Raw genomic sequence first — 12,151 nt, 5'->3', positions numbered from 1 at the left:
AATTTTGCAAATCAGATGAAAACATTTTCACAAATGTTTATTAAATTTAAAAATATATATCAGAGTAAAAACAGACATAAACACACCTCTCAATCAAAGCGTCACACAGAATTAATTCAACAACAAATAATACAAACGTAAAAAAAATATTTTTTCCTTATTTTGGAGGGAAACTGACGGAAATAAAATCACAGAATTCATACATCTTATTGCAGAAATTAATCTTTTTCTTTTAAAATATGTCTAATTAGTTCATCAGCTCATTTTTAACACAGGAAATCTTAAAAAATAAATTTATTGAATAATAATATTAATTCACTTAAACTGTTTCAAAATGTAAATCAATATTTCTTGTTTTTCTCTATTTGGTCACTTTTACATCTTCAACCAATGAATCCAGTTTTCTGTGTGTGAAGTTCAAAGACCAAAATCTAAAACGTTAAATTGTAAATTCTGTTGTTGAACTCGGTTTATAATGAATAAATGAATTTATCAGTTCATTAGAATTAACTTTAGTGTTTAATGTTTAAAATCTGATTTTGGAATGAAAAGTAATTTTTGGAAAAAAAAGGGAAGAAAGAAATGTTTAAAAAACTAAAACTAAAGTAAAATTAAAGAAGAATTAAAGAATCTTTCCAATAATCCAACGGTGCAAAGTGCTGCGTGTTCTAGTTTCCTCTTCTTCTAAAACATCAAATTTCCCCGCTGTGGGACTAATAAAGGATTACCTTATCTTATCTTATCTTATCTTATCTTATCAACGGATCAGACTCTTTTATTGTGTTTCTGTTTGATTCTATTCAATTCAATTCAGTTTATTTTGTAGAGCCCAGAATCACAAATTACAAATCTGCCTCAGAGGGCTTTACAATCTGTACACATGAGACATCCTCTGTCCTTCCCTCATTCTATTCATCCTTCATCCTCCTCTTCATCCTCCTCTTCCTCACAGCAGGCAGGAGATGGACAACTTGGTGGTGGATTCGGGGACGGTGTCTGGTGAGGGAAAAACAACATGTCAATGTATTTAAAAAATATAATATATAAAATAAAATAAAAATAATAAAGTATAATTAAAAAAATAATATATAAATATACATAAAAATAATATTAATATAAGATGTATAATACTGAAATAAAATATTTTTCCAAAATGTCTACCAAAAATATGATGCTACACTAAATATTTATTTTTATTCAAATACGCTGGGATTATTTTCATATTTTAATAATATATATATATATATATATATATATATACAGTTTGATCTCCCTAGAAAAATAATACTATAGAGCCTGAATAATAATATAATGATAAATGATAAATAGATATTTATCAATAAAGAATTCAATTTCCTCACCTCTGTCCTTCAGAGAACTGATGTAGGCCTCAATGAACTCCTTCTCTCTGCCATCCTTCCTCACCTCCTCCTCCTCCTCCTCCTCCTCCTCTCTCTGCCCTCTCCACCTCCTCCTCTTGTCCTTCTCTTTCTTCTTCTCCTCTTCCTCCTTCTTCTTCTTCTTCTTCTTCTTCTCTGCACTCGATCGTTTGTCACACAGTCGAATAAACCTGACGGAGGAGAGAAGAGGAGACGAGACCTGAAGAGTCTGAAAACATGTTGAATGTGTGTAATGGTGGCGTTTGTGTCTCTATGTCGCCACCTACAGGCAAAGAAAGAGACTCTTTGTGTACTGAGTGGTTTGTGTACTTTATGTTTCTGTGTGGTTTGTGTACTTTATGTTTCTGTGTGGTTTGTGTACTTGACGTCTGTGTGGTTTGTGTACTTTATGTTTGTGTGGTTTGTGTACTTGATGTCTGAGTGGTTTGTGTACTTGATGTTTGTGTGGTTTGTGTACTTTATGTTTGTGTGGTTTGTGTACTTGATGTCTGAGTGGTTTGTGTACTTGATGTCTGTGTGATTTGTGTACTTGATGTCTGTGTGGTTTGTGTGTGATGTTTCTTGTGGTTTTTCTTGATGTCTGTGGTTTGTGTACTTGATGTCTGTGTGGTTTGTGTACTTTATGTCTGAGTGGTTTGTGTACTTGATGTCTGAGTGGTTTGTGTACTTGATGTCTGAGTGGTTTGTGTACTTGATGTCTGAGTGGTTTGTGTACTTGATGTCTGAGTGGTTTGTGTACTTGATGTCTGATGTCTTGATGTCTGAGTGGTTTGTGTACTTGATGTCTGTAGTGGTTTGTGTACTTGATGTTGATGTCTGTGTGGTTTGTGTACTTGATGTCTGTGTGGTTTGTGTACTTGATGTCTGAGTGGTTTGTGTACTTGATGTTTGTGTGGTTTGTGTACTTGATGTCTGTGTGGTTTGTGTACTTGATGTTTGTGTGGTTTGTGTACTTGATGTCTGGGTTCCTGCACAGTTTTGTCGGGCAGCATGTGAGGGCGTCTCCGTTGACGACGATCATCTTGAGCGTTGAGATTTTGCAGAGACAGTGAGGCAGGTAGGACAGATTGTTCTTATGGAGGAACAGAGTGACCAGCTGCTCCAACCTACACACACACACACACACACACACACACACACACACACACACACACACACACACACACACACACACACACACACACACACACACACACACACACACACACACACACACACACACACATAACATAACATTATATGTATTTATACACAGTATTAGTATGAGGTCATATGAGTGAGATGGTATGCATGGTTAGCCCAGCTTAGCATATATCATTCACTTGTGACTTTATATAAATGTTATATATATATTAAATGTGTATGATGGCGTACACAGGTAAATACTGCAGGTAAATACTGCTGTACACAGGTAAATACTGCAGGTAAATACTGCTGTACACAGGTAAATACTGCAGGTAAATACTGACAGACTTTTCTGCTGGAAGACATTTAAACTACAGAGACATTTCCAATGGACATCCATGACTAAGAGTAATCAGATTACAGGTGTTGATGATGTCATAGGTCACCTGTCCATGTCCTGCGGCAGGTCGGTCAGACGGTTGTTGCTCAGGTCCAGCAGCTGCAGGCCGCTCATCCTCAGAGCACAGATGGGGATCGATGCGAAGCTGTTTTCTGCGACGTCCAGGTGAACCAGCTGCTTCAGGCTGCTCAGCTGACAGAGTGACATCATCAGTGACATCATCATCAGCAGTGACATCATCAGCACAATGACATCATCATCGCTTCCTCTCTGCTTTTACCTCAAACGGCAGATCCGACAGGTGGTGGTTCCCCGTGAGTTCCAGTCTCTTCAGGTTCTCACAGTCTCCGAGTTCTGGAGGAACTCTGGACAAACGGTTGTAGCTGACGTTCAATTTCCTCAAAGCCGTCAGTTTACCTGAAGACAGAAGAGAATGTGTGTCCTCCAAAAACACCTCAGTCAACTCACTAAAGGAAAAACTAAAGAATAAATAAAACATGAATGAATCAAATAGATTAAAGAATCTTGAACTCAGGTTTGGGAATGAAAAACAAATCTCTTTTTCTCTAAAACCTTCATCATGTTTCTGTTTCATCCTCACAGATCTCAGGTGGAAACTTTGTGATGGTGTTTTTGTGGTTTGTGTGCTTATATCTGTGTGGTTTGTGTACTTGATGGATGTTTAGTTTGTGTACTTGATTGTGTACTTGATGTCTGTGGTTTGTACTTGATGTGTGTTTGTTTTTGATGGGCAGTTGTTTGTTTTACACAATTTTTTTTTGTGGGCAGTTGTCTGTCAAAAACACACTAGCTAGGATGTTCTGATTAAAAGAAAAAAGAACAAAACTAAAGAAATAGATGAAACTTAATAAATGGAATACATCATGTTGTTTTGATTCGTCCTCACCGATCTCCGGTGGCAGCTCTGCGATGGTGTTCTTGGGGATCTCCAGCACGGTGAGCTGGGTGAACAGATCCAGGTACTCCGGCAGACGGCTGATCTTTGTCCTGCTGACGTGCCACTCCTTCAGGTAGGTCATCCACTGCAGCTCTCTGGGGAAGTCCTGCAACAACATCCACCGTCACCACTGATCTCCTCCAAGAGCAACACGGAGAACGTTTAACCAGACGCTCACCGTCCACTGATCTCCATCCAGCTGGAAGATCAGTCTGCTCTGCTCCGGATCCTTCTGATCCTGCTGCTCCGCTTCTTCTGAGGGATAAACAATGACGACAACGACAACAGAAACATAAACAACAACAACAACAACAACAACAGAAACAACAACAAAAGAAACGACAACATAAACAACAACAACGACAACAACAAAAGAAACAACAACAAAAGAAACAACAACAAAAGAAACAACAACGACAACAGAAACAACAACAACAGAAACAACAACAACAGAAACAACAACAACAGAAACAACAACAACAGAAACAACAACAAAATCAGCAATATACCTATGTATGGCAGTATTTACCTGCAGTATTTACATGTTTGCAGCAGTATTTACCTGCAGTATTTACATGTTTACAGCAGTATTTACCTGCAGTATTTACATGTTTACAGCAGTAGTTACCTGCAGTATTGACCTGCAGTATTTACCTGTGTACAGCAGTATTTACCTGTGTACAGCAGTAGTTACCTGTGTACAGCAGTAGTTACCTGTGTACAGCAGTATTTACCTGTGTACAGCAGTAGTTACCTGTGTACAGCAGTAGTTACCTGCAGTATTTACCTGTGTACAGCAGTAGTTACCTGTGTACACCTGTATATCAGTCATATTTACCTGTGCTGAGCTGAGCACTGGTCAGTGTAGATCTCTCCAGGTATCGATGCAGCAGGGTCAGTTCTTTGGTCTTCAGGGTCTTACAGTAGATACGATACTGCCACTGCTGGTCTATCCTACAGAGAGACAGACAGGCAGGCAGACAGGCAGGCAGACAGATAGGCAGACAGACAGACAGGTAGAGAGACAGAGAGACAGGTAGACGGACAGAGAGAGAGACGTGTTAATGAAGCGTCTGCAGCTTCACATTAAGCTCAGATCAGATTTCAGACAGACAGTCAGTCAGTCAGACAGACAGACAGTCAGTCAGACAGACAGTCAGACAGACAGACAGACAGACAGACAGTCAGACAGACTGGATGTTCGTGTTTCGACCTCGTGACCTTTCGTCACTGATGAACTTCAGCCCTGACGTTCTGACAGAAATAGATTCTGTGTGTCCGTGTTCACTCACAGTTCATGACGAACGACAGTCAGCTGTGGGAAAACTATCAAACCTAGTTTAAGTTTAGACTCATGTGAGACGATATAGTTTTTAAATATTCATGTTGAAGTAATTAAAAAAACATCACACACAGGATGTTATTCACTGTAGCAGGTTAATTCCTTTATTTTGAAGGACCAAGGTGGAAGGAATACTGAGATTAATACTTAAATAAAAGTAGAAATACCCCAATCTAAATAGACAAAATTACAAGTAAAAGTCCTGAATTAAAAAAAAATTCACCATAAATAGGTTAAAAAAATTCATGACAGAGCCTTTAAATGTTGCTGATTTAAGATACTTAGTACTTCTGGGTAGAGTAGTATTATAGTACTGCATCATATGTGTTTTATGTGAAAAGTAAAGTTTAAAATAAATGTATTGGAGTAAAATAAAACATTTCCCTCTGAGATTTGCAGTAAATGGGAAAAAAACTTATCTTATCTTATCTAATAAAGGATTATCTTATCTTATCTTATCTTATCTTATCTTATCTTATCTTATCTTAGTACTTCAGAACAGTACTTGAGTACATGTGTATTGGTACTGAGTACTGTGTGATATCAGAGTTCTGTAGTAACTGTACAACGGTTACTTTGGGAGGGCGCTCTGCTCGATCCTCTCCTTCTCATTCTGCTCCTTCTGTCGGTGTTTCTTCACTCGCACCTCCCACAGATCTCTGACCAGAGACAAGTCACTGACCGGGACCTCCACCCTCCTACCAAGACCCATGTCTGAGGAGGAGGAGGAGGAGGAGGGAGGAGGGAGGAGGAGGGAGGAGGAGGAGTGGAGGAGGGAGGAGGACGACAAGGGGGAGGAGGAGGGAGGAGGGAGAGGAGGAGGGAGGGGTAGGGGGAGAGGAGGAGGAAGAGGAGGGAGGAGGAGGAAGAGGAAGGTGAGGAGGAGGAGGAGGAGGAGGAGGAGGAAGAGGAGGTGGTGGAAGAGGGAGGATTGGGAGGAGGAGAAGGGGAGGAAGAGGAGGAAGAGGAGGAGGGAGAAGAGAGGAGGAGGAGAGGAGGAGGAGGAAGGCGAGGAGGAGGAGGAAGAGGAGGAGGAGGAGGAAGAGGAGGACGACAAGGGGGAGGAGGAGGAAGAGGAAGACGAGAAGGAGGAGGAAGAGGATGAGGAAGAGGAGGAGGAGGAGGAGGAGGAGGAGGAGGAAGATGGTACAATATTTATATCTGAGATGTAGTGGGGGAGACGTAGTACTCAAACTACTACTACTATTACTACTGCTGTTTATAAATAAAGTTACAATCAAATCTTAAGACATGTATTCGTGATCCCCAGAGGAAGAACCACAGTGTCTCATGGTCCCAGCATGCTAACATGTAGCATGCTGGGGTGCTAACATGCTAAACAGGAGTTCACACAGAGATAAAGGAGAGGGAACTCTACTTCCCATGATTCACCAGTGGTGTCTGCTGGCTGGAGGTCAAACTTCACCCTTATGTTTAATGTTTTCACTTTAAGATGGAGACTTCCTGTTTATTAATCAGATCTGAATGAATATAAAGTAAATAATAATAATAATATAATAAACAACATCAGCTGTTCTCTTACCTGTGAGTTCCTGTTAACGTCCCTCTGTCTGCTCACTTTCAACAGCTTGTTTACTGACAACTGACCGTGTGTGTGTGTGTGTGAGTGTGTGAGTGTGTGTGTGCGTGTGTGTGTGTGAGTGTGTGACACCACATGCTATTTTTACCAGCTGAGATGTGACCCCTCACGCTGCTGCCTCACATTTATCTGAGGAATATTTTTCGTAAAACTGGATTCATCAGCTAAACATGTGGAAGAAGTACTCTGATGTTTTACTGCAGTACAAGTGGTAATACCACACTGTGAAAATACTCCTAATAGTGAAAGTTCTTCTATTAAAGTGGTACTCAAATAAAAGTACAAAAGTATTTGCATCAAAATAAACCAAAAGTAAAAGTACTCATTATGTTAAATAATATATATATATTATATTATTGTATTAAAATCATTGATACATTTTAATGACTTTATATACTGATTTTATGACTTTATATCCAATGAATCGCCACCTTATCGTGGTGGAGGGGTTTGTGTGCCCCAGTGATCCTGAGAGCTGTGTTGTCGGGGGCAATAGCTCCTGGTAGGGTCTCCCAAGGCAAAGTGGTCTCGGGGGAGGGGTCAGACTAAGAGCGGCTCACAAAACCTCAATGAATCGGACGATACAAGGTTGTGGCACCTCACCCGGAATAGGGAAACCGGGGCACCCTCCTGGAGCCAGACCTAGTAGGGGAGCTCGCCGGCAAAGCGTCTGGTGGCCGGGCCTTGGCACATGGGACCCGGCCGGGCCCAGCCCGAAAAAGCTACATCGTGCCGCCACCCTGTGGGCCCACCACCTGCAGGGATAGGCATTGGGGTCGGGTGCAATGTGAGCTGGGCGGCAGGCTGGGGCGGGAACCTGGGCATGCTGACCCCCGGCATCACAGACTAGCTCTAGGGACGTGGAATGTCACCTCTCTGGCGGGGAAGGAACCGGAGCTGGTGCGGGAGGTGGAGCGCTACCAGCTAGATATAGTTGGGCTCACCTCCACGCATAGCACCGGTTCTGGAACCAAACTCCTGGAGAGGGGTTGGACTTTTTCCTTTTCCGGAGTTGCCCAGGGTGAGAGGCGCCGGGCGGGTGTGGGGATACTCACAAGCCCCCGGCTGAGCGCCGCTGTTCTGGAGTTCTCCCCGGAGAACGAGAGGGTCGCCTCTCTGCGACTGGGAATCGCAGGAGGAAAGTCTCTGACTGTTGTTTGTGCCTATGCACCAAACGGCAGTTTGGAGTACGCGGCCTTCTTGGAGTCCTTGGGTGGTGTTCTGGAAAGGGCGCCGACTGGGGACTCCATAGTTCTTCTGGGAGACTTAAACGCTCACGTGGGTAACGATGGAGAAACCTGGAGGGGTGTGATTGGGAGGAACGGCCTGCCCGATCTGAACCCGAGTGGTGCTTTGTTGTTGGACTTTGTTGTTGGATGTTTGAGCATAGGGAGGTTCATAAGTGTACTTGGTACCAGAACACCCTAGGCCAAAGGTCTATGATCGACTTTGTAGTTGTGTCATCAGACCTGCGGCCGTATGTCTTGGACACTCGGGTGAAGAGAGGAGCAGAGCTGTCAACTGATCACCACCTGGTGGTGAGTTGGATCAGGTGGCGGGGGAGGCTGCCGGACAGACCCGGTAAACCCAAACGTGTAGTGAGGGTGAACTGGGAACGTCTGGCTGAGGATCCTGTCCGCAAGGTCTTCAACTCCCACCTCCGGAACAATTTCTCGTGCATCCCGGGGGAGGCTGGGGACATGGAATCCGAGTGGGCCATGTTCAAATCCTCCATTGTGAAAGCTGCTGCTTGGAGTTGTGGTCGGAAGGCGATCGGTGCCTGTTGTGGCGGCAATCCGAGAACCCGCTGGTGGACACCAGCAGTGAAGGACGCCGTCAAGCTGAAGAAGGAGGCCTTTCGGGCTTGGTTGGCCGAGGGGTCTCCTGAATCAGCAGGCAGGTACCGGTTGGCCAGAAGGGCTGCAGCTGCGGCAGTTGCTGAGGCAAAAACCCGGGTGTGGGAGGAGTTCGGCGAGGCCATGGAGAAGGACTTTCGAATGGCCTCAAGGAATTCTGGCAAACCATGAGACGACTCAGAAAGGGGAAACAGGGCTTTTCTCAGGCTGTGCTCAGCAGGGGGGGAGAACTGCAGACCCGGACTGGGGATATTGTCGAGCGGTGGAAAGAACACTTTGAGGAACTCCTGAACCCGACCAACACGTCCTCTGTGGAAGAGGCAGAGTCTGAAGACTCAGGGGAAGTCTCGTCCATATGCCTGGTGGAGGTCGTTGAGGTAGTTGGCTTCTTCAGAACGTGACCTTCAGCACGCACTGGGGCGGTTCACAGCCGAGTGTGACGTGCCCTTCAGCACGCACTGGGGCGGTTCACAGCCGAGTGTGAAGCGTCGGGATGAGAGTCAGTACCTCCAGGTCTGAGGCCATGGTTCTCTTCCGGAAAACGGTGGATTGCACCCTCTGGGTTGGGAGTGAGTCACTGCCCCGAGCGAGGGAGTTCAAGTATCTCGGGATCTTATTCACGAGTGAGGGTAAAATGGAACGGGAGATGGACAGGCGGTTCGGTGCAGCGTCAGCAGTGATGCGGGCGTTGTACCGGACCGTTTTGGTGAAGAAGGAGCTGAGCCGAAAGGCAAAGCTCTGGATTTACCAGTCCATCTACGTTCCAACCCTCACCTATGGTCATGAGCTTTGGGTAGTGACCGAAAGAATGAGATCGCGAATACAAGCGGCCGAAATGAGCTTCCTTCGTAGGGTGGCTGGGCTCAGCCTTAGAGATAGGGTGAGGAGCTCAGACATCCGGAGGGAGCTCGGAGTAGAGCCGCTGCTCCTTCACGTGGAAAGGGGCCAGCTGAGGTGGTTCAGCATCTGATCAGGATGCCTCCTGGACGCCTCCCTTTAGAGGTTTTCCAGGCACGTCCAACTGGTAAGAGGCCCCGGGGTAGACCCAGAACACGCTGGAGAGATTATATATCTCGTCTGGCCTGGGAACGCCTCGGGGTTCCCCAGGAGGAGCTGGAAAGTGTTGCTGGGGAGAAGGACGTCTGGAGGAGCCTCCTTAGCTTGCTGCCCCCGCGACCCGGCCCCGGATAAGCGGAAGGAAATGGATGGATGGATATTATTGTATTAAAATCATTGATACATTTTAATGACTTTATATACTGAAGGTAGTTTAATTTATAATACTACATCATCATGTATTACATGTTAATAATCAAATCTGTGAAGTAATCAGATAAATGTTATGCGTACAAGTATGAAGTAATATAAAAAGGAAATACTCAAGTGAAGTAGTAGTACATCAAAATTGTACAGTAAAACTACAGTTCTAGTGTAAATACTTTCTGTGTCAGTTATTTGCAATAATTTCATGGTTTGTGTTTTTTGTTTAGTCTATTTCCTGTTTTATTTTGAAATTCACTCCTCGTGTGTCATGTTTGGTGGTACTTCCTGTTTTTCGTGAGTTTTCCCGCCTTTATGAATTTAAAAAATACTCAGTTACCAGGGTTATGGTTGGGTAAAGAACTAATACCATACTGTTAAATATTCCACACAGTACAAATACACTGTTATTAATATTATTACTAATACATTAAAATTATTAATATTATAACAACTTGAAACAGCAAATAAAAATGAGATTATATATTGTATAGTTATTTTTTATTTTATTTTAAAAAATCACTGAATGGGAAATATTCTGGAAAGAAATATCTGAAACTCAAATAAACATTTATTTACGCAATTGAGGCAATATTTGTGTATTTGCCTCATCGCCCGGCGTGATTTTGCATTGGAATTTTTTTTTTATATCACTCAGGTTGAAAATAATGCCAATGAAAAGTAAACTATGATCATATTTCTTGGTGGACACACAAATGAAATGCATCCATGTGACTAAGAAACAGCAAGTGACGTAGATTTAAATATGCAAAAAGACGGTTTATAGTGGACAGGAAGTGAGGTGAAAGGTCAAACAAACACTTTCAGTAGTAAGAGCGGTGTTCGACACCATGTGTTGTTTTGTTTCCTAAATCTAACGTCAGTGACGTTTTTCTCAAACCTCACAAAGTGGTTTTGTTAATTTAAGCGATAAGTTCACTTGAGAAGATTGTCCTAAAAGGCCACCGTACAGAGAATTAACCCCCCGATCAAAGAAACAACATGACCTTTGACCTTTTGACAACATGAAGACAAACTCACAAGGGTTAAAAACCTAAAAACAGAATATTTGTCTTTGACTTTTTCATAAATGTATAGATTATAAATGTTGACAATATGAGATGATTTAAATAATAAACTGTGTTTTATTATATTTTTAGTTTTCAATGTTCCAAATGTCACAGTAAATATTTGTACATCCAAACAGCTGTTAGTACTTCATCTATAAATATGGTCTGCGTGACGTTTACAGTCAACACAATGTAAAGACATTTGAAACATGTGAGCTCAGCTTCTTTAAATACATGAACGTGTACTGATGGTGTGTTTCTGGACTGCAGTACAACAAACAGTACAAACAGTTCACTCAGGCTGCAGTTTCTCTTTTTTAAAATATAGAGTTTTTATGCATTTATTCTTTTAAAATCAGATTCACATTGTAACAAATATAAATCAATATAATATTCATATTCCTCTCATATTGATTTTATTTAGATTTTTTTTCCTAATTCATGGAAGTATTCAGATCCTTTACTAGAGTAAAAGTACTAATACCACACTGTACAAATACTTTGTTACAGTAAAAGCACTAATACCGCACTATAACATACTACACACAGTACAAATACACTGTTATTAATAGTATTACTAATACATTAACATTTTTAATGTTACTACATCTGGAACCAGCGGCTTTTTACAGAAAAATGACTAAAGAAGTTTTACATCAATTTCTGTCAATCCATTATTATATATATTAACTAATTGATTATTAAACTAATTGATTAATAAACTAATTGATTAATAAACTAATTGATTAATAAACTAATTGATTCATGGTCTAACTGTTGGGAACTCAGTTTTTAACTTAACATCAGATTCTATAAACTCTAAATGTTTTGTGTGTGAAAATAATTATTTGTAAATATAATGAAGTAGTAGAATGAAAAAATACTCAAGTTAAGTACAAGTACACTACTTGAGTAAATGTACTTAGTTAAATTACAGTGATGTAAAACTGTTATTGTATTTATCCGCATGAGATCAGAGGTACAACACAAACTCTCTGTACTTTTAAAAGTATCTCTACTCTTCATCCATTCTTATTTGAGAACTTAAATAATATATTATTATTATCACACTGGTAGGCAGTCTGATCCTGATCCTGATCCTGATCCTGATCCTGATCCTGATCCTGATCCTGATCCTGA

At 41.8% G+C, this 12,151-nt stretch overlaps 1 protein-coding gene across 2 annotated transcripts; it reads right to left on the bottom strand.

Annotated features, from left to right (window-relative positions):
- lrrc2 (leucine rich repeat containing 2) lies at positions 1–6,834 on the bottom strand. Of its 2 annotated transcripts, none has more exons than XM_054611452.1 (10): positions 6,769–6,834; positions 5,801–5,939; positions 4,722–4,837; positions 4,062–4,138; positions 3,833–3,989; positions 3,206–3,342; positions 2,972–3,117; positions 2,354–2,506; positions 1,362–1,570; positions 1–996 (listed from the first exon to the last, which is right to left on the bottom strand). In XM_054611452.1, exons 2-10 carry the CDS (start codon positions 5,935–5,937, stop codon positions 947–949), a joined length of 1,182 nt encoding a protein of 393 aa, XP_054467427.1. In that variant the 5' UTR covers positions 5,938–5,939; positions 6,769–6,834; the 3' UTR covers positions 1–946. The 2 variants fall into 2 exon arrangements, with proteins under 2 accessions (XP_054467427.1, XP_054467429.1); XM_054611454.1 differs by having other exon boundaries at positions 4,062–4,135.
- Between the last annotated feature and the right edge of the window lie 5,317 nt (positions 6,835–12,151).

This window comes from Anoplopoma fimbria, chromosome 13, assembly GCF_027596085.1.
Source record: "Anoplopoma fimbria isolate UVic2021 breed Golden Eagle Sablefish chromosome 13, Afim_UVic_2022, whole genome shotgun sequence".
In the NCBI taxonomy this organism is placed as follows: domain Eukaryota; kingdom Metazoa; phylum Chordata; class Actinopteri; order Perciformes; family Anoplopomatidae; genus Anoplopoma; species Anoplopoma fimbria.
Note: the sequence above shows the minus strand (reverse complement) of the source record. Positions and strands in the feature narration are given on the sequence as shown.

What these genes read in the sequence shown, in the direction of transcription:
- lrrc2 (XM_054611452.1), bottom strand. Translation starts at nt 5,937, where the DNA reads ATGGGTCTTGGTAGGAGGGTGGAGGTCCCGGTCAGTGACTTGTCTCTG. An exon ending in TGGATGGAGATCAGTGGACG is followed by an intron (nt 3,990 to 4,061) that starts GTGAGCGTCTGG and finishes ATGTTGTTGCAG; the next exon opens with GACTTCCCCAGAGAGCTGCA. An exon ending in TGTCGGATCTGCCGTTTGAG is followed by an intron (nt 3,118 to 3,205) that starts GTAAAAGCAGAG and finishes TCACTCTGTCAG; the next exon opens with CTGAGCAGCCTGAAGCAGCT.